The sequence below is a fragment of the Epinephelus lanceolatus genome, chromosome 7 (assembly GCF_041903045.1).
Source record: "Epinephelus lanceolatus isolate andai-2023 chromosome 7, ASM4190304v1, whole genome shotgun sequence".
Classification (NCBI taxonomy): Eukaryota; Metazoa; Chordata; class Actinopteri; order Perciformes; family Serranidae; genus Epinephelus; species Epinephelus lanceolatus.
Window position 1 is genome coordinate 22,452,490 of NC_135740.1, and position 22,033 is coordinate 22,474,522.

At 41.6% G+C, this 22,033-nt stretch overlaps 2 protein-coding genes across 3 annotated transcripts; one reads left to right on the forward strand and one right to left on the reverse strand.

Annotated features, from left to right (window-relative positions):
* Positions 1-69: 69 nt before the first annotated feature.
* Positions 70-2,325, reverse strand: LOC117261080 (SLC35A4 upstream open reading frame protein). Of its 2 annotated transcripts, none has more exons than XM_078169302.1 (3): positions 2,251-2,325; positions 1,334-1,432; positions 70-314 (listed from the first exon to the last, which is right to left on the reverse strand). In XM_078169302.1, the coding sequence occupies exons 1-3, from the start codon at positions 2,308-2,310 to the stop codon at positions 117-119; spliced, it is 357 nt and encodes a 118-aa protein (XP_078025428.1). In that variant the 5' UTR covers positions 2,311-2,325; the 3' UTR covers positions 70-116. The 2 variants fall into 2 exon arrangements, with proteins under 2 accessions (XP_078025428.1, XP_033489188.1); XM_033633297.2 differs by lacking the exon at positions 2,251-2,325 and adding an exon at positions 1,790-1,919.
* Positions 2,146-21,286, forward strand: hmgxb3 (HMG box domain containing 3). The gene is made up of 21 exons (XM_033633293.2): positions 2,146-2,315; positions 2,868-3,030; positions 3,191-3,365; positions 4,551-5,060; positions 5,187-5,294; positions 5,459-5,593; positions 5,723-5,961; positions 6,672-6,781; positions 6,878-6,958; positions 7,180-7,262; positions 7,350-7,457; positions 7,570-7,710; positions 8,155-8,462; positions 8,574-8,701; positions 10,923-11,054; positions 11,190-11,374; positions 11,814-12,036; positions 13,249-13,382; positions 17,234-17,353; positions 17,477-17,686; positions 19,533-21,286. Exons 2-21 carry the CDS (start codon positions 2,891-2,893, stop codon positions 20,127-20,129), a joined length of 3,867 nt encoding a protein of 1,288 aa, XP_033489184.2. The 5' UTR covers positions 2,146-2,315; positions 2,868-2,890; the 3' UTR covers positions 20,130-21,286.
* Positions 21,287-22,033: the final 747 nt, after the last annotated feature.

Genomic DNA, 22,033 nt, shown 5'->3' on the forward strand with positions numbered 1-22,033 from the left:
GTTACATCAAAATCCTGAAGGCTGATCCGTTACCAGCCACTGACAAGCCAGCAGCGGCAACAATATTTCTCTCTTTTGGTTGTTAAGTCACCGCCGAGACCAGCAGTCGGCCCAGATTATTTTGGTCCTTTTTTCATGCTGTTCATATAGTCTTTCACAGTCCTTTCAATGTTGGGCACTTGATAGTTCTGTGCCACATACATGCCAGTGATTGTTCCCAGCAGCACTCCCAGGATGGCAGAGGAGCGTAGCTTGGCCACCACATAGCCGGCCAGAAAGCCCTTCAGAAATGGAGATCCCAACACTGAGCCTCCCTGAAGGAGCAAGACAAAACAGCAGAATTTTCAGCATGGTCCCAGTGCAGAAAAAGGACACAGAGATGGGTAAAAAAAATTAACACATTTACACTGCAAGAAGGGAAAAATATTTAGCAAAAATAAAATCACATTGTTAACAAAATAAACATAAAAAAATCACAAGAGGATATTTAAGGAAGACAAAACTAAACAAATTAACTCAATCACCATCATTCATGGGCAGTGGTGTGATGTAACGAAACAATAGCACTTTGTTATTATAGTTTTAATATATTTATGTCAACTTTCACTTTTGCTCCACTGCAATTCCTAAATAGAATTTATACTTTTACTCCAATATATGTCCACTAAGCAAAGTAGGGAAGAATGGGAGGAAAACAGAAGGGGGAGGGGATGGGTGGATGAATGCAGGAATTGGGGTGCACATGTTACGAAGAAATAAACCTTAGAATTCTCAAAATTATGACCGCTTGCTTTTTTATTCACAACATTTACTAGGTGACTTAAACTATTGCCAAAGTCATTTTCTGATAAGATATCTAGACTTTTACTTAAGTATAGCTTTCAGGGACTTTATCCACCACTGGTCATAAGAAATGCCTTCTGATTTTAGTCATACAAAAGGTGAATGAAGGACATTGCCATTAGACTTACATTCACCATCTAAATTACTATACGATATACTTTATTGTCCCCATAGGGAAATTTGTTTTGGACTCATATGCTGCGCACAATATGCCTTCACCGTGTGATTAAACAAACTACATAATAGTTAGTTAGTTGTACAGTAAGGTTTCCAAACCACGCTGACATGCCATATCTGATCACACTTTCTAATAAAGCCTGAAAGAATAAAATCATAACCCTCTGGTCCACGCCATACACTCTGAGTTTGTTTTTTTAAATTATATCTGAAACAACCCATGGTTGATAGAGGAGGAGGAGAAAGCTGAAACAACTTGAACTTTTTTCCACTCGTGTGGTCAGTGTTATCAGGGGCACCTTTAAAAACTCACCTGAGGAAGTCCTACAGAAATTTCGTTCTCTACTCGCCTCTGGATTTCCTCCAACTGGTTTTTGAGCTTTGTCAGATCTTTCAACTGTTTCAGAGGATCCTAAAATAAAAGCAAAGCATCACATTTTAATATTAGGAAACAATACAACTACGAATTCCAGCATTAATGTAAGCTAACGCTGCTGTATGATATAACATGAAGTTACATTTACTGACAGAATACCCCACGAAAAGGCTTTGGTAACAAAACAGCTCATTGCTCCAAGTTTGCTGGTTAGCTAACAGCCACATAACTTAACCGGCTCAAGATGGATACGTTCATTTAGAGCCATCATCTCCCCGGCAACTTTATTTAACAGCCAACTGCTGCTGAGACGAACTCCTCTAAAAGTTGCTGTCATCTGACGAAAAAGGTGAAATTAATACGTTTAAAGCCAGAGCACCGTTACTCGCTCACCTTGTCATCCGCCATCTTTGCTCAGTGGAGTTATCAGTGTTCGACTCATAGGCCTGCGACACTATTTTCCACCTTCAGATCGATTACTTTGGTCTGGATTACAGTTTTGTGAAATATGAATTATGCAGCACCACTTTTGAGAATTTGACAACGCTTTCGGAGACATACAACCTCCGACGTGTTTGTTTTACCACTAATAAGCTATTACTTTGTTTAATTTAACAGTATTTTTCCTTACGGACCCGACGCACGCGTTATCTTCACGTGTCTAAAACGTCTTCCGTGATTGGTCCGAACTTGTTTATTCTTGCATCTGATTGGTTGAAGACCATAGCAACAAACCGCCATGTTTTTTTACAAGTCGACGAGAAACGAAGCTACTTAACCGACATTTATGCATCGTAAATCTTTGATTTAGTATGAGACATTTGCGAATTTCAGTGTTACCGTCGGCACAATACCTGACTTTGTCGGCGACTCCTAAAGGTTGTTTCAGAGCAGTTTGTAGAGCCTCGGGTCATCGTAGGTAAGGCGTCAATAAGAAGGCTTTTCATTGGATAACTCACTGACTGTGCAGGCAGTATAAGCACACGCCATTAAACCTACTTTTAAAGCAGGGAAGGACCAGTGCTTTTAACATGTTAGCGCTTTATTAGTCTCCTCAAGATCCCTGTGCATGACAAGTTTCCATGTAATTAGACTAGGACACTGTAGAGCTATATTCTGTCTGCATGAAGCACCAGCCCTTAGTCACTGTCCTATTTTCTGTGGCTTTTATTAGACAGCGTATCTTTATTTGCCTCACATTAGATGAGTTATAGCTACCCACTGAGCTATAATAAACTACAGAAATCCAGTGCTGTCATCAAAATACAGAGGAGTGAAGATGCACAATCATGAGTCTTGAAACTGTATCATCTTAAAATTAAGGTGTTAAGTACTGTTCAAAGCAATGTATATTTAATAAACCCAACTTTGGCTGAATCTAATGCAGCCTGATTCAACATATCTGCAATAAACTCTACCTTCATGAAGATTCACTCATAAGCAACCAACTAATCTTATGCTTTTTTTCAAGTTGGCCCTAGACCTTTGGAGATCATGGATAAAGTGGAGGTGATTGAGGTTGTGAAATTGACTGAGGATTCAGAGAGCTGCCACAGTCAAATGGAGGTGACCACCCCAAAGAAGAGAAAGAGCAAAGCTCAAGAAGAAAGTGTTGAGAAACCTAAGAAGCCTAGGTAATGTACATAACCCCAGATTACTTTAACACACAGCTGTTACAGTGTCATGACACTAGCTATGGCCCTGTGTTCACCAGGGATTGGGCCTTTAATATCAAAGATGTCTCTCCCATTGTCATGTACTGGTGATTATAGACATGGAATCTTTATGTTTTAGGTCTGCCTACCTGCTATACTACTTTGATGTTCATCAGATTATGCAACAGGAAATCCCTAATCTGCCACAGTCAGAGATCAACAAGAGAATCAGCGAGAGCTGGAGAAGGCTCAGTGTAGCTGAGAAAGGCTACTATCTGGAGAAGGCCAAGTCCGAGAAGGATGGCGCAGACACAGTAAGCTTCAACCTTAAGTTTTTATACGAGCAAACCAGTGATCTGAGCAACTTTTAGTTCACCAATAAAATTCCCTCATGTAAAAAACATCAGAATAAACTGGCCTGTGCAGAATACTTATGTAGATATCGTTCCATGTTCAAAATGTCTATACTGCTTTTTTGTTATTTAATGTTTACTTGTTACTAGGAGAATCTAAATCATGGTGCCTAGTAAAATTCAAAACTGGCATAAATAACTACGAGCAATTGATCACCTAAATTATTGAAATGTGCAAAACAAGTTGCAGAAACGTTTCTGATAAACTGACCATACTATGCAGGGTTCAATTTTAATGTTTGTTTTTCACTTGCTCAGTTTGGCAAGTTGGTCAGACATCTACTCACCCGAAGATTTCACCAGATTTTACTTTTACATAGATGCTAAGCAACAAACATTCTTGCCTTTATGAAATGGTCTGGACTTGTTAACTTGTGAGTGAGTGAGTGAGTGAGTGAGTTTTACTATGTGTGATATGCAGTCTATTGTGTGAGCTCATGAACTTTGTCTTTTGAGGGCCCAATCGGTGCTGTGCATGTGCAACTCTCAACAGATGAGAAGGAAGCGGGATAGCTCACTTCTTACCTATTTCCATCATCAGCTTCAGAAAAAACAATATGTTTAATTCTTTTTTACCACTTGTCCAATCAGGAAAGTGAGTTGTTAGTTGTTACTAGCCTGACATGGCATTTTACTTGCCCCATGCTATCAGGCTTTTCTTATTGTTGAGCTCTGCTTACTATAATAAACAAGTCAGAAATCACACAACTTTTCCTGTTTAATAAGTTCTGATACCTGTTTTGTCAGTACAACATGCAGCAGTAAGTTTATGATAGTGCCAATGATAGTGGTTTGCCTTTTTGGCTGTTGAGTATGTCCAGTGCCTTCTTTATGACCATGCACTGCAGAGCACCCATGTAGTCAACTGGATTGATTTCATTTGTAATGAGTACATTTATCTCGTGTATTTTACCACAGATAAACTCAGAACAAAGTGACCTATTAGCATCAAGTATCACAGCAGAGATACAGCAGTTTTTTCCTGCTTTGTCTCGACAGTGGCCTAATCCACTGGTGTCTAGTAGAATGTCAGAGTGATTCTGTGAATAGCCATGAACAATATTCTTGATTTTGCTTTTCCCTCAGTCGTGTCTCAGCCCCTCCAAGGACCTACCAGGCTTCCGCAAAATCCTCCCGAGAGCCAGTTACATTTTGCTGTCTAAAGGCTGCCCCTCAAATCAGCAGCTGGGAGGCTCTCAGCCAGAGGTGAGCGTTGAGTCTCTGGACTCTCCAGTGGAGGGAGGTCTGCCTTCCACCTCTCTCACCCAAGAGCCCCAGTTCACAGCTCTTGGCTTGGTCGGCGAGGTGGAGCTTTCTGAGCAGCCAATTGTTGTGGACGACATAGCAGAAGAAACGGAAGTGGCGTCCAATCCCACGACGCCCCGAGGAATCCCACCCTCCTCTTCCTCCTCTGTTTTATGCAAAGCCTCGGCCTCCACAGACACCCATGTCCCACAGGGCTCTGCTGGCCCCACAGCAAATGGCGTGACACTTAAAGGAAATGAGACCAGAGTTGCTGGTAGTGGTTATGGTGGAGCAATGGTGCAGCAGATACAGGGGGAAACTGCCCAGGTGGTTGCCATCATACCCACCCAGGTGAGACTTAAATGCCCCTCCACCAGTTAGCAGATAATTTATTCAAAAATGATCAGGGTTTGACCATTTTAATCACAAAAAAAGTGTTTCAGCTAATGCAGTGAAGTAATTTGTCCTTTACTTCAGAACCTGCTGGAGCCAAAGTCTCTGCCAGGCGTCAGCTCTGTGGGCCCAGTGATGATGGTCTCTGTCGGAGCCAGCATTGAACAAAGTGCCAAACCTTCCTATAAAATGGTAAGCACCCACATTATTCAGCCACCTTATAAATGTCAGTACTGAAATTGGCAGGCACACAAAAAACGAAAAATAGGAATATCATTATTAAGATTTAAAATGATTTGGGGATGGTAGCAGCAGCTGAGAGATGTGAACTTTCATGTTTATATCTTTTTCTGCAGTCTGTGAAGACGTACACCCGCAGAGGTCGAGGGAGGTGTCTAAATCCTGGGTGTTCATTTGTGTATGTCACCCGCCACAAGCCACCGACGTGCCCTGAATGTGGGAGCCACTTGGGTGGAAAATGGATACCTGCCGTAAGTGTCGATCAAACAGTTCGGCTTGTTCGATCTGATATACAAACATCCAGGAGTTGTACAAATATTCAGCCTCCAGGTTTGACCTGCAGCTCAAGTCAGTTAACTTTGACTGCACTTCTATAACAGGCAAAGAAGATGCAAGAGAGAGACGCTGTGCCCAAGCAATTGCCGCAGAAATCTGAAACCAAGATTAAAGAAAGCTGTAAACCCATCTCTACCCCTGCTCAGCAGGGGAATGCTGATGTCAGTAAAAGAAATGCCACTGGGAGCAAAAAAGAAGTTCAGAAGTGCTCCAGAAAGCAGCATGCAGTTTCAGGTGGAAAGCCACTAGAGGGCAGCAGCGTCAAGGAACAGGAACAAACAAAGTGAGCACTTATGAAATAAATTTTATTTATTTATTTATTTATTTAAGTGTGTTCTTTTTGCTAAAATGAACCCCAGTGGACAGTTGTGTGAAAACTGTGCTGTACACTATTTGCAAATTGGTGCTTTAATGCTTAGGTGGGGAAGGTATAGATATGTATATATGCATAAGTTTGAATTGCTATTTCTGTGAGAAATATTTATACCAGGGTGTCTGCAGGTCCAATCCCACGACCTAGGCCTTGAAAGTCATTACATACTGTATTTTCAAATTTTAATTTGTGAGGTCTTCATTGCCATAAACATTTTATCCATCCTTTAATTGCTTTTTGTCAAAATAAGTCAAGCTCCTGCATAAAAACCTAGCTCTGCACAGGACTGTACACATACTACCTACCTTTATACTGACCTGCAATGCTTGAATAAAAAAAATAACATTTTTCCACAAAAAGCCTTAAATTTGGTTAAAAATGACCTCAAAAGGGTATTAAAAAGCATTAAATTTAAGTGTCTGATACCTGTAGACACCATGTATTTTTTTTGTTTATTTGAAATGCTGAAGTGTTTAAAGGTGTTTAAACCATTCATCAGAAAATCTTTATGGAACAGGATTGTAATGACACCTCTGTGTTTTGTTATTGCAGCCATTTTCATAGCAAGTATTCCTAACCGTGTGTATCTCACTTGATGTACTTGCCATCTGTCTGAGCAGACAGATGAAGGACAGTCTTCAGTGTGCGACACTCCAGGGTCAACACAGAAGCAACGCCACTGTTCAAAAGAGGCCTGTGAGACCTATCCTTCCTGCCTATTACAGCACAGGTGAGATAAAACATGCAGCACTCAGGCACTATTCTGTTGTCAGTGTTAAATTACCATGTGTTACCGTGTGGATTTGGCTTGTGTGTGCATTTTTAGGCCGTGCTTTGTTCCAGATCATAACAGTCCCACCGGACAAAGGAAAGTTCCAGAGTGCAAACAACAATGAATCATCCACCGGTACTGTGCAGCGTTTGATTTCATTTGTATTATACTTCATTAAATGTGATCTTTCAGTCTGTAGTGTGGATACAGTTTTATTTAATGTTTATTCAGTGCTTGTTATTGGCATATTTAGACTACCTGCATCATATAGAGAGGAAATGATTATAGTGTTATATGTGTGACTGCACTTTCTGAGGTCTCTGCTCTTAGTTGATGTGGTCGTTGTCTAATCATAGTGCCTCGAGAGAGTCTCTCAGGTCTCAAACCCAGCACTTTAAAGCAGCTTGGCCAGACGGTCCCGACAACCGCAGCCAAGCAGGTGACCACAAACATCAAACACTTTGAAACACACACACACAGAGCAGATTTGGACAGGTATTCTGACTTTTTGTATGTCTTTCTGTAGGATTCTTCTGTCCCAGCAGATGGCAGCCAGGCTGTGTCTTCACTGGTTGATAGGAGAGTGAATATCGTGTCAGTCGTGCCTTTTAAACAACATGCCGTTTCCAGCTTTGTCAGTACACTAATATTCTCTGTGCAAATTAGCCTATTTTTAATTAGCTTACACCAAATGTTCCTTTCTAATTAAATTTGTCCCTGTTTTTTTCTTTTTCTTGTTCTTTTAGGATTTGGGTCTGTCAACAGCACGAGGAAGGGGTCGGTGTAAGAACCCGTCCTGTGACTACATGTATAAGAACAGACACAAACCTGCAGTGTGCCCTAAATGCGGCTGTGAGCTGACCCAGAAGAACACCAAGGGAACAAAGGTAAAGGCTTACTTCCTACAGATTCTCCTCTGGTGTAGGGTTAGTTTCCAGCTGCAGCTCGTACCCGTGGATCCCTGAGCAGAGCATTTGCTTCTTAGCATCCATAAATCTCGACTTCAGGCTGAGGACAACTGGCCTTTGATGTCAGGTCATTAATCTTGGAAGCTTTCTCTCCGTGACTTTCAACGAAGCAGAACTGATGTCATCTTTTACATCTTCAACATCCTCTTTGTGTAAAATTGTCTGTATATTTTGTTTGTTTTTACTCACTTTAGATGTTTTTTTGCTGAAACTCATGAGCAAGCCTATCTATACAGATCTTTTCCCCTCCTCATCTTAATTCTTTGCAGTAGTATCACATCTCTTTCACTTTAGTTTTTATAAACCTCTCATCTCAAAATTTTCTTACATCTTTTAATGTGGATTTCTCTTTTCCTTTCTCAGTCTGAGACTCTGCTCGATCCGTACCAGGCCCTGAGTCCTGCTCAGAAGGACATTCAGCGCCAGAGCACCCTGCAGCTGCTGCACCGTTCCCTGCAGATTCCTGAGAGCGAGACTGAGCTACAGGAAACGTTGACGCTCATCCAGGAGCTCAACAGTCTGCAGATCGTCTTGGTTCGACCAGGTGATCAGGAGCACGAGAACAGTGTAGAGGCGGAGACGCTGATAGAGTCTGGGTGGCCTCAGTTCTATGAATCAGCAGCTACTCACTGTGGCCTGTGTAACTACCCTCTCTTCAAAGGAGATCAGAGGTGAGAAGATGTGTATTCCAGCTATCCTGCTACATCAGTACCGGCATGTTGTGTTTCCTAATGTATCCCCCTGTGTGTGTGTGTGTGTGTGTGTGTGTGTGTGTGTCCTAGTACCGTTGCAGGACAAGTGGACTGCTGGCTGCTCACTGAGACACTGATCCAGACAGCCACTCTTCAGCTCAAGGTGTGTCTCAACGTTCAGTGTCTGGCTCTGCACAGCTTCACTGACCTGCATCCAGGTAAACAGCACCACTCACAACTTTTACATTCAGGTCATGAAATTGCTGGAAAAGTTATGAAATTAGAAAAACTGCTTTGGAAAAGTTTTAAATATACATTGTCTCTGCAGTTGTTTGAAATATGTTCCTAAAAATCCCAAAAAGTCTCTCATATTGTGCCAAATTGGTTCCCTATGTTACTAATTTAAAATCAAGTGCTGCGCTGCATGACCGTTGAAACGTCATTAGTATCACATGATACACATTTTTGTATGTAGCTAGTTGATGAGATGAATGTCTAACGAGCAGGTAAAGTGAGCAAGAGCAGCAGTTTTCTTATCTGCAAATGCCTTCTAAGTGCGTGTTTAATAATGTATGGCTTTCAAACAAGAAATATAATACACTGCTCAAGAGAGAGGCTCTAGCAGCGCTGATGAAGGCTCTGCACCGTAATGTTTTAAGTTGGTAACATTGAAGAAGGGGCTCTAGTTAGCCATACTAAAGGGGAAAAGCATCAAGACAGCCAAAGGCCGCTCAGCAGACAGTCAACTTCGGCACATATTTCACACCTGCTGCAGCCAGGCCAGATAACATCACCACTTTGTGTCCACTGTATGTGTAGACACAAAGACATTTCATTCCAACTTCATTTTCCGTAACCACTTATCCTGTTAGGGGTTGCAGTAGGTCTGGAGTCTATCCCAGCTGACATTGGGTGAGAGGCGAGGTACACACTGGACAGGTCGCCAGATTATCACAGGGCTGACACACAGAGACAGACAACCATTTACATTCACACCTACGGGCAATTTAGAGTCACCAATTAACCTACATGTCTTTGGACTGTGGGAGGAAGCCGGAGTACCCAGAGAAAACCCACGCTGACACAGGGAGAACATGCAAACTCCATCCACAAGGACTGCGGCACCCTGGGTTCAAACAAGGAACCCTCTTGCTGTGAAGCGACAATGCTAACCACTGCACCACCATGCGAAATGCATGTATGTTAAATTAGCAAAGGGACCAGGTTGTATCCTCGATACAATATCTAACTTTTTCTAATTTGAGGATCCTCATCTCTCTGATCCGTTGTATAAAGGCAGGACACTAAGGCCAGCCAAGAGAGTGGCATATGCTGTGGTATCTGACTCTGTATTTTTTCAAAATACTGCAACCACAACATCTTAAATTAAGGGTGTACAGCTGAGAATTATGGGTACCACTTCTGTTTCATAATATTCAAAAATATACTTATTGTTCCAAGATGGAACAATTATTATTATCGTCATTTATCTCCAGCGTTTTAACAGAAACTCCTCTGTTGCTTGGTAAAAGAAACAGTCAGTAAATATTAGCTACAGCTTTTGATCCTGTTGGCAGAAAACCGCAGCTCGACAACTGTGTTTTGGTCCTGTATTTATGGTAACCACACTGCTCAGCCACAGTGTCTCAAGTGCTTATAAAACAGCTTGTGATTTTTTAAACAAAATTTTTATTCATACCTAAATACATTTGAGTTTTACACAGCTGCTTTGTTTGGAAATTTTGAGGAGGAAAAAACAAAAAAGAGGAAGAAGTGGCTTGCCTGTGTCACCCTTGGGCTTCCGGTTGTGTTGCTGGGAGGCTTAGGATCAGTAAACACAAACACATGTCACTGCTTCTCATGCAAACATCCCAACATGCACACACACTACACTGTGTAATCTAATCTAATCTCTACTTACAAACTCTTATCGTATCTTCTCATCCATCACCATAAATGCTTTATGTTATTGTAAATGGTAAATGGACTGCACTTGCGTAGCGCCTTTCTATTCTTTCAACCACTCACAGTGCTTTTACACTACATGTCACATTCACCCAATCACGCACTGGTGTGTCGCGGCTGCCGTACAAAGTGCCACCTGCTACTCAGTTTAACATTCATACACAGTTGTCTACCAAGGATACTTTTACATGTGGACTAGAGGCCGATATTCTGATATTCCTCTCTACCATACCACAGCCTCACCTTTGTCTGTATGGCCTTCCATTATGTCTGTCTTAATTACCAAATTCACAATGAAATCAGTACAGCACCTAATTACATGGATACTCTGAATTAAGTAATTACAGGAGCCTGTCGGTTGCAACCTTGTCAGTTTTTATATGGAGATTTGCTGTGGAAGATTTGTTTTAGCAGTGGTATATGGCCTGTTGTGAGCTTTCTCTGTGAATTAAAATGTTAATTCTTTTGTGACAGGTTTGTTCAACATTGGGAACAGACTGCTGGCTAGCATCGACCAGCTGCTGAAGATCAGGGCCTATATCAAACTGGGCCAAGCACCCTCTCATGCAGCCAGGACCGTGCTTGAAAACATCCCCAATCACCCTGGTAACAGTGGACCCTACATCCTGCAACTGCATTCTCTTAATCCTGTCTTGCATTTTGAGCATTTTCAAAATTGTGTCTTTTGTCTTCTACATTATGTTTTCAAGAGTTTCACTGTGTCTTTCTCTTTTGCTTCAGTCCACGCTCTGAGTCCAGAGGAGTTATCTCAAATTCTAGAGCTTCTCCTGAGCGGCTACTGGGCCTTTGAGTGTCTGACAGTGAGAGATTACAACGACATGATCTGTGGCATTTGTGGTGTTGCTCCCAAACTGGAGGTTGCGCAGCGATACACAAGCAACGTACTGGAGCTAAAGAATGTGGAGGTGAGAAATTAATGCAAGAAAAGTAGTCGGAAATTAAAGCCCAAAGTAGAGTCAATTACAACACACTTAGAGCAGTTTAGCAGGGACAGTATCATGAATGTCACTGTGTGCCTCACAGACAGCCACTCAAAGCGGCCACGCCCTTAATTATGTATAACTTTAAGCCTTAAAAAATGTTAACAGGTGCATAATATAAAAATGAAACCCCTGTATAGTTGTAATGGATGTTGAAATTAGCTATAGAGACCAAAACTGTTTTTGTGCCAGGCTGTAACTTGTTTATTTCTGCTGTAAAGTTAAGCATTTTAATATGGGGGGTCTATGGGGATCGACTCCCTTCTGGAGCCAGCCCTCAAGTGGCCATTAGAGGAACTGCAGTTTTTGGCATTTGCGTTTTTGGCCTCTCCACATGCTCACACACTTTTCATTCTGTCCACAGTTCACCTGGCCCGAGTTTTCAGTCTCAGATGAGGTACACGTGGATGACTTCTGGTTGACCATGGAAAGCGAAGCTATCGAGCAAGCAACTTTCCCCACTGACATCCCCATCACACGGGTGGATGCTTCTATAATTTCTCCCTTCATACCTCCACTCATGAGGAGTCCCGCTGTCATCAACACGGAGAAAGACAAGGTCCTGACACACACACAGCAGCCCTCAGGTACCTAGTAGAAAACCTTTTATATTTTATTTTTATATTCTTACATAAAACTGTTATCCTGTTTTATACACATGTATATAGCTACAGAAATGATGTTTATATGTAGGCCAACCTGGAATTTAGTGTCAACCTGGTTCCTTTGACAAAAGGCCAATGGGAATTTTCCATTCTATGTTGGATTATTGCACAAAATAAGATCTGTCGAGAACAAAAGTTAATGATACTTCCATGTTTTGTACAGCAAACGACAAAGAAATGAACACCTCTCATTTCTTTGTCGATTTGTGAAGCATAAATGCAATCACCTGAAGTAAAAAGCCAACATTAGGTTATAAACTTGTTAGCAACCGCCTTTTTTAAGACACATAAAAGCTTCAAAATTCACGAGTGCGGTATTTGTTGACAAAATTTTAAAAAAATTTCTTAAGCTTGTGTTAACCACAGACCTTAATTTAGACATCTAACCAAAAATCCATCCCTCTATCATTTCTGTCCTGTACATTATCCCCAACACTTGCAATTGCCACAACTATCAGCTCAGCCGCCTGTTCCACCAGTAGACTGACGTCCGGTGGCGTACGATGTGCACGTCATACGATACATCCTCAATACGACATCTCGATATGAGTTTAATAGAATAGATTTCTAAATACCCCAGTATACTGTGATACCGTGATACCGCCCGAGCCTAATAGATTTTTTACTTGCTGCCAAAAGGACATGCAGCAGCTTTGTATCCCTCCTCTTTTTCAAAAACAAAAAAAAGTGGCCCAGATAAAAAGTTTCCAAGTCCAGGGGAATTTATTCTCACAGTGTTTTTCCAGTCACGTTCGCTCCAATCCATAGAGTTAGTTGAGAACCACTGAAAACTGTTAATTCCCCCCCAAGCCTCTTCAGAAAACCCCATTCATGCTTCTTTTGCTTCTTTTGCCGAATTTAATCTTATACATGCATTAATCTGTGACTGGGAAATTTTCAGTAGGGTATTGTTATGAAGTCAAAAGGAAGAGAGGTAGAGAATAAAATGGAAAAAGATGATTATATTCAGAGTGATTATATGCTTTGTTTGGTATGGATTTTGTTGTAATTATTCTCCCATGCTGTACAGAGTACAGTAATAGTGTTTACTAATATTAAGTTAGGGGTCACAGTGCCTTGTGTTAACTGTATGAGCACAGTTTTAAGAAGATGTTTTTCATCATCTGTTTTCAGGAGATCCATCAGTTTTGGTGCGTCTCATTCACGATGGTCAGCTGAGACTCGACAAGATTGAAGAGCACAGTGAAGACGAGCTGAGAACAATACTGGACTGCTGCGGGGCGAGCATCACCCCAGGGTCTACTAAGGTAGATGTGTGTGTTTGGGGTGGGGGGTGAGAGAGACAAAGTGTTCTTCCTGGCTGAGGCGGAGATGGTAACGTCCCGATCATGAGCACACATGTGTATTGGGCCTTCAACTGGCTCAAGTAATCAACTTTTTACAAGCAACATATTAGTTATAATAAGTATGTGATTGGAAAAAAAAGAAACAAAAATCAGTTATTAATAAATCGTGGTCAAATTGCAATTTTCTTTGGTCCCAATAATATTTGTTCCTAAAATGCAAGTAGCAGATCACGTGGTCTGGTTGAGCTGTGTTTGAGGCTGAGAGTATGACCACAAAAACGACTTTACTGAATATCTTGTAAAACAGTTTCATTTTGCTCGCAAAATATTAACACAAATGTGGATCTAGTGTTTTTGAAGCATTTAAAATTGTATTTTAAGTAATCCCGTCTCACACACTTGTACAAGACACTTTTATAAGACAGCTGCTTTTTTTGCAGGATTCATATTAATTATTTCCTTCAAAATTATTTGCTTTTATCAGTGTACAGTACAGGCCAAAAGTTTGGACACACCTTCTCATTCAATGCGTTTTCTTTATTTTCATGACTATTTACATTGTAGATTCTCACTGAAGGCATCAAAACTATGAATGAACACGTGGAGTTATGTACTTAACAAAAAAAGGTGAAATAACTGAAAACATGTTTTATATTCTAGTTTCTTCAAAATAGCCACCCTTTGCTCTGATTACTGCTTTGCACACTCTTGGCATTCTCTCCATGAGCTTCAAGAGGTAGTCACCTGAAATGGTTTTCCAACAGTCTTGAAGGAGTTCCCAGAGGTGTTTAGCACTTGTTGGCCCCTTTGCCTTCACTCTGCGGTCCAGCTCACCCCAAACCGTCTCGATTGGGTTCAGGTCCGGTGACTGTGGAGGCCAGGTCATCTGCCGCAGCACTCCATCACTCTCCTTCTTGGTCAAATAGCCCTTACACAGCCTGGAGGTGTGTTTGGGGTCATTGTCCTGTTGAAAAATAAATGATCGTCCAACTAAACGCAAACCGGATGGGATGGCATGTTGCTACAGGATGCTGTGGTAGCCATGCTGGTTCAGTGTGCCTTCAATTTTGAATAAATCCCCAACAGTGTCACCAGCAAAACACCCCCACACCATCACACCTCCTCCTCCATGCTTCACAGTGGGAACCAGGCATGTGGAATCCATCCGTTCACCTTTTCTGCGTCTCACAAAGACACGGCGGTTGGAACCAAAGATCTCAAATTTGGACTCATCAGACCAAAGCACAGATTTCCACTGGTCTAATGTCCATTCCTTGTGTTTCTTGGCCCAAACAAATCTCTTCTGCTTGTTGCCTCTCCTTAGCAGTGGTTTCCTAGCAGCTATTTGACCATGAAGGCCTGATTCGCGCAGTCTCCTCTTAACAGTTGTTCTAGAGATGGGTCTGCTGCTAGAACTCTGTGTGGCATTCATCTGGTCTCTGATCTGAGCTGCTGTTAACTTGCGATTTCTGAGGCTGGTGACTCGGATGAACTTATCCTCAGAAGCAGAGGTGACTCTTGGTCTTCCTTTCCTGGGTCAGTCCTCATGTGTGCCAGTTTCGTTGTAGCGCTTGATGGTTTTTGCGACTCCACTTGGGGACACATTTAAAGTTTTTGCAATTTTCCGGACTGACTGACCTTCATTTCTTAAAGTAATGATGGCCACTTGTTTTTCTTTAGTTAGCTGATTGGTTCTTGCCATAATATGAATTTTAACAGTTGTCCAATAGGGCTGTCGGCTGTGTATTAACCTGACTTCTGCACAACACAACTGATGGTCCCAACCCCATTGATAAAGCAAGAAATTCCACTAATTAACCCTGATAAGGCACACCTGTGAAGTGGAAACCATTTCAGGTGACTACCTCTTGAAGCTCATGGAGAGAATGCCAAGAGTGTGCAAAGCAGTAATCAGAGCAAAGGGTGGCTATTTTGAAGAAACTAGAATATAAAATATGTTTTCAGTTATTTCACCTTTTTTTTTGTTAAGTACATAACTCCACATGTGTTCATTCATAGTTTTGATGCCTTCAGTGAGAATCTACAATGTAAATAGTCATGAAAATAAAGAAAACGCATTGAATGAGAAGGTGTGTCCAAACTTTTGGCCTGTACTGTATGTGGCATATATTTACTGTATTATCTGATTTCATGTTTTGCTCATATCTGAACTTTTGTACTGGTAAAGTGGGAAAAAAGTTGATTGGGAAAAAACTACTTTATTACATTTCAGTAGTGTGAATGCTGTAGTCTTATTACAAGACTGCATTCAGACACATACGTAGAGGCGAATGTAGTAGCGTTCACAAACACTGTGTCCGACTGCCGTTTGCAGCGCATTTACAAATGTCAGCTGGCGATATAGAACAGCAGTGATTTTTATCGTTGTGGTGGCAAAAACATAACCAGCGGAAACACTGTTGCCCACCCAGCAAAACAGTAGGCTCTTTCCTTCCTTTTTCACAGATTTGGCAGGGCTTTTACAAGTGCACTGTGCTGATTACAATACAGCGCCACCACACCAATGTGATGCCTCAATTGTAGTCAAAAATGACAGAAATCCACCAAGTGCAACACTTGATACAAAACAGTGTTTTCCATCATGACACCTGTCAGAGTTTTATTGACAGGCAGGACCAAATTGGACGGATGTGGCTGCCTAGTGATCCTCTATGCAGGAAAAACCCTGCATATGTGTTTGTTACGGACGCACGTTTTTGCAGTTACTAGCCATTGATGGAACAAACCGTTTTGGGAATCTCCCCTGAGAACTGTATACCTTTTTGGTTGCATTTGCACTGCCATCAGGATCGCTGAAGTGATGTAAGCTGGCTTTCAAAGAGTAAAAATGGCGTTGAATTTCCCCCAACGCACATACGCTCAGTAAAGACCAGACTTAACTGTTGGTCCATTTGTCTGTTTTTTTCCATGTTTTCATCACAAGCTGTTGTTTACACGACTACACGGTTATATAAAATGTCAGCTGCCGACACTGCACTGGCTCATGTGTTCTACCAATTAAACGTATGCCTCCACCTACATGACTCATGGCTCCTCTTGTGCTGGGAGAGTACCTACAATGAAATAGGAGCTATAAAGGTCTTTCATAACAGCATTTAAAGGACTGTGATTGTGCCTAGTCATTGCAGTGCAGACACAATAAAAAGCAGGGCCCTTACGACTATGAGAAAGTTCCTCCGGTCAGAAAACCCTGAATGACATGTTAGCTAGTAAAATATTAGCTAGAATATGAACAACTACGCAAATCATATTCTTGTGGTGCCGCCACTATAAAAACTGGGGCTCCTTAAACTACAAAAATGTTCCTCAGGTCAGTAAACTTCTAATAACTGGAAGTAAACATGTTGACGGTAAAATACTTGCTAGAATATGAGTGTTACTGTTGGAGCACATACACAAATCATATTGTTGCGGTGCCGACACTATAAAAAAGGGGGCGTCTTATGACTATAAAAATTTTCCCCAGTTCAGAAAACTTTTAATGACTGTAAATTACTAGCCAGAATACGAGTGGTACTGTTTGAGCAAATACACCAATCATGTGATGAGTTCATGGCCGAAAGAACAGGAAATCCCCTCCTCTCCTTTGCACCTTGCGGCTGCTAAGACGCAGGGTGTCTTGCTCAAGGGTATTTCAGCACATTGTTTTGTTTTCTATGAAGGGAGAATCTAGTTGAAAGATGGTTTCTTTTATTTGTTACTCTGTGTTTGTGTGTTTTTATCTCTACTTACTCTGGTGTGCTCATATCTGTTTACCTCAATAAACCCTTTTTTGTCTCCCTCTGTGTTAGACTGAGCTGCTGGCCTCCCTGATCTCCCTGTACACACTGGTTCACAGCGGCCTCCTCACAGCTCCACAGCCCCCTCCACACCTCACCGCTGGCAAGCTGTCAAAGGTCTGCCCGCACAAGGTAAAAACAACAGCCAGAATCTGCCTTGTATGAAAAAGACATACAGTATAGACAAGCAAAACTTCAATTATCCCTCTGCTTGTCAGGGCGGCCAATCCATTTCTGTCCTCTTCCTGTGTCCAGGTGGTGTGTGGCTCTAAGTACTTGGTGAGAGGAGAGACAGCTCGGGACCACATAGACCTGCTGCTGTCTTCCCGCTACTGGCCCCCAGTCTATGTCAGCGACTGTGCCCGTCAGGTAGCGCTCTGTGCTGACATGCAGTACCCAGAACTGGCAACCCAGATGTGGGGCAGGAACCAAGGCTGCTTCTCTGACCCTTTTGAAAAGCCAGAGGTGAGTGATTTGAAATTTAATCCAGTCATCTATCAAGGAACTCACGTGTGCAGGTTAGAATTCAAAATCAAAAGAATCAATGCCTGATCAGTATTTTTTGATCATAGAAAATTTTACATATGTTCACTAAGGATGTTCCTAATGACTAATTTCCCAGATGTTTGAACGGAAGTTTAAATTTGGAGTAGTTGACAACTCCAAAAGTACAAAAACACTCAGCAGTCAAAAAGTAGCGAAATTTGATTTAGAGGGTTAAACACTGTTTAAAAAAATATTGCATTATAAGTGCCATTGAAATCGTTAATCACATTTTTAAATAACCAAATCGTGTTTTAAATGTTGCTAGAATGCTGCAATCGCATAAAATAATATTATTTTAATAAATGATTAGTATTTCAATCAGGAGAGACTTAATTTTCAGTGAACAATAATTCATTACATAATAAAGATAAATAGTGAACAGTTCCTTGGCGATTAGACGGCATTGTGACATGATATATTTCGGGTGTGAGGATGCCATGTTTAGTTTAGGAATATTCCCCCTCAGTGGAGTCTTGATCATGATGGTGGAGGTGAAGACAGTTGGCTGAAGATGAGAATGATGGTAGATTCATCCTGAAATGACAACTGACAGCAGCAGCAGAAGGAGGAACAGTTTTAAAATGTGGCAGCAATGATATGATTGGCTCAGGGAGATGAATGAAGAGTGACTTTAAAATGGAAAATTTAGAATTTTCTGTCTCTCAGTTTATTCTGAAAGTAAAATTACCCCAGTTTCTTTTTCTTTCTTTTTTTTGTATTGTCTGTGATATTCTGTCTGTCATATTGAAAGTGATGTTTGGTGTCTTCCCGGGATCCAAACTTACAAAATGACATCATGAATTGCCATAACATCTACTTTTATGGGCTACTGATGAAGACTACAACAAACTGATGTATTTGAAATGTAAAAATGTGTGATATGTTGCCTTTGAATGCCTGGAAGATCCAGACAGAGAGGATATTATCATTAAATATACCCACTCTCACTTGTCACACACGCATTTGGAATTTGACATTTGCCACCATGAAAGTTGACACGTGCAAATTTAACCAATATGAATGTAACACACACATTACTGACTCTTTCACCATCATAATAATGTTGAATAAGTGCACTTTTACTGCCTGTTCCACATCAGGGACAGGCCCTCAAGTCAGGGACGTGATGTCAGAATGTCAGCTGCAGCTCATGAAATAATAACAGGTAATTTTAGCTAGCTAGCAACACACTAGTCACCAACAGACACACGAAACAAACAGTTCAAATGCTACACAAATCAACATGTGACTGACTTACTTTTCCGCTGTCAAAACACTGTCTCTTTAAATCTCTTCCTTGCACAGGAATAATCCTTTTGACTTGCTCCAGTGCTAAAAATGCCTCCATTTTGTTCATTTTTAAATTCTCACGATTTGGCACCTCTCCACATATAACACACTGAGGCCTCTCCTCTGCATTTCACATTCACAAACTCCTTTTATGTCCATGTCGACATCATGCACGCGATCGAGAGTGAGGGAATCACAGAAGTCACACTCAACGTAAACTCAGCCAGAGACCGTGAACATGTTTTCAGGTCAAAGTTCATGTGAAGAGAAAAAAAAATATCTGGACTGAGCAGACCACCATAGGAAAAAAGAACACTCCTTTTCTATTTTAGAATTCACATATTATTGGTGCACACTTTACTCTGCCTTTTGGGGACCCAATAAAAACGGGTTGGGCAAGACTATTACACATATTTGTTTGATAAAAGCTCAAGGTGTGTTGCAGCCTCAGACAACCTCTCCTCTTTGTCTTTAGTTTGTGTCATGTGCTGAGCTGCAAGACCAGCCGTACAGCGCTGACCTGTCGCTGGTAGCAGAGAACCAGCAGGTCCACCCCATCACCAAATCATCTTGTTGCTGGCTGGTTCATCCTCCTGGAGCAGCCCAGGAGTCTCCTGCTCCTCCCTCAGAGCACCACTCGATGTCCCTCTGCAAAGATCTGGAGCCCTACGTCAGCCTGGTGGCTGAGCTGGAGAAAGAGAGGGAAGAGGACGACGAGGGGGCAGAACAGAAAGAGCAGACAGACAAAGCTGAGAGTGACTCCGCAGAGAGCTCAGATGACTGTTACTCTGTGAGCCGTGCACGGCGGCAGCCTGTGGTTTTCAACAACACAGCTTATTACTACCTTTACAACCGTCTGGTAGATTTTCTGACCAGCAGAGACATTGTGAGCCAGCAGATCAACGAAGTGGTGAAGGCCTGCCAGCCTGGGGAGGTAGTGATCAGGGATGCTCTGTACCGACTGGGAGTGGCACAGATCAACACAGAGAAAGAGGAGGATGAAGGAAGCGGGGTGCAGGGACAGACACAAGAGGCAGGGACGGAGACATATGAGGTTGTGCTTCCTGAGTAGAAATGCTCAGGGTGGACAATCAGCATGCAGGCAGAGGGATGGACTGAATGTAAACATGGCTGCATCTAAAGACAGGAGTGCAGCCATCAGGAGAGATGGAAGTGCTACCAGAAGTATCAAAGAATACACAGTGCTAACCATAACTCAGTGTTGGAAAGTACTTTACTGTTATATTAGCCTGTATAACAGCACATAATAACAGCTATACATTGTTTTACTGATGTGAGGAAGTAGACTGAATATTGAAAAAGTGGGCTGAATTTTGCCGAAATGGACCTTAACGTAGGTGATGGGATGTCACTGGTGTTTACTGTGAACATATAAAAAACAAAATTGCAGATTACAGCATACGCGGCCATATTCTTAACCGTCTCTAACCACAGTTAACAGTCAGTGTGAGAGTTTATAGGAGTCAAGATGATGGAGAATGAGTTTCAGACTTATTCTTTTAAATGACTAAAAGAATGTAATCTTTTTTTTTTTTACCAGTAGGGTGTCAAGAGTTAAAGAAGGGAAGAGGTGTGTAAAGGCGATCTTTTCTGTGACTGAAAGAATGTAAAGATTTTAATAACTTAACCAATTCAAGCCTAAATGTATATATTTAACCATTAATAGTGTGTTGTATTTATTTCCCTTTTATGTCCAGAGACATTTCTGCTTTACATTTTTACACTCTTACCTCTCCCCTGCCACGTGTTGCCTTTTAGACTGACGTTTGCTTTTGAAAAGTGATGATAATTGTCGACTGTGCAGAGTCATGATGTGGTGATGGACCTTGCGGCCTTTGCTTTATTTTGGATTTCATTTTTTCTTCAAGGAAGTTCAAGTTATTCCTGTCAACTGATCAGCAGTCAGCCTTTAAAAATGAGCTCTGTAGATCTGCCTGCATGAGGTGCTTCAGAGAGATTACTTTTTGTCACCAATGCTTTACTTTGCAATTAAGACAAGACTTTTACGAAGCATTGACACTGTCTAAATGGTTGAAAATAGGTTCATTTGTCAAGACTTCAAGTGTTCAGTGGGGACACCTGTTGATCAGAGCACATCGCAGCAGCCAAGAATTCTGTAGATAAAGAAAATATTGTGATAGCTGACACAGTTATGTCCTGTAAGTGAAACTGCTGATGTAACAGATACAATAAATGAATGATTTTGCAGCTCTGGTCATCTTCACTGTGGCAAAATGGTCAAACTGTCATAAAGCCTTTCTGAATCATGAGGTTAAAGGACAACAAGCAATTGATTTCAGTTGCGGGGATAGGTAAAATCAGCAAACCTGGGGTGCCCAGTGGCTTAGTGGGAAGAGCAGGCATCCCATAAATGAAGGCAATGGCCTTGCCACAGCAGCTGTGGGTTCAACTTAAGCCTGCGGCCCTCTGCTGCATGTCATCCCCCCTGTCTCTCCCTTTCATGCTTTGACTATCTGATCCAATAAAGGCAAAAAAAGCCTAAAAATCAGCAAACTTGTTTATATCTCTTGTCATTTTCCAGCCCAGTCTCACTCTGAAGTCGTCGAAATCCAGCATCCAGCGCTTAGACAGTGACTTGTAACATCAGACACTGAGGAAAAAGCTGTCCTTTAACGTCGGCCGGTCGCAGTTATAGTATAAAGCCACTCTGTGGCGTCGGGGAAACATGGCGAGTCAAGAATCAAAGTTAGAATACTTAGAAGACCAAGACTTTCACCTAAGAGAGTGGTGATCGTGTCCCTTAAAATTATAAAGCTAAACCCTGTTCTTTTCTCCTAAACCTAACCACGTGTTTTTGTTGCCTAAACCCAACCATGTGCGTTAGTTGTTGGAAGAAATAAAAAGACAATTTATGTTGTTGTACTGACGTAGTGCTTTTATTTTGAAAGAGACTGCATGAAAACATTAAATTTCCTGTTAAAACAAAAGTGTATT

What these genes read in the sequence shown, in the direction of transcription:
- LOC117261080 (XM_078169302.1), bottom strand. Translation starts at nt 2,310, where the DNA reads ATGACCCGAGGCTCTACAAACTGCTCTGAAACAACCTTTAGGAGTCGC. An exon ending in GGAGTCGCCGACAAAGTCAG is followed by an intron (nt 1,433 to 2,250) that starts GTATTGTGCCGA and finishes CTTTTATTTTAG; the next exon opens with GATCCTCTGAAACAGTTGAA. An exon ending in TTTCTGTAGGACTTCCTCAG is followed by an intron (nt 315 to 1,333) that starts GTGAGTTTTTAA and finishes TTGCTCCTTCAG; the next exon opens with GGAGGCTCAGTGTTGGGATC.
- hmgxb3 (XM_033633293.2), top strand. Translation starts at nt 2,891, where the DNA reads ATGGATAAAGTGGAGGTGATTGAGGTTGTGAAATTGACTGAGGATTCA. An exon ending in CCAAACCTTCCTATAAAATG is followed by an intron (nt 5,295 to 5,458) that starts GTAAGCACCCAC and finishes CTTTTTCTGCAG; the next exon opens with TCTGTGAAGACGTACACCCG. An exon ending in CAAAGGTCTGCCCGCACAAG is followed by an intron (nt 17,354 to 17,476) that starts GTAAAAACAACA and finishes TCCTGTGTCCAG; the next exon opens with GTGGTGTGTGGCTCTAAGTA.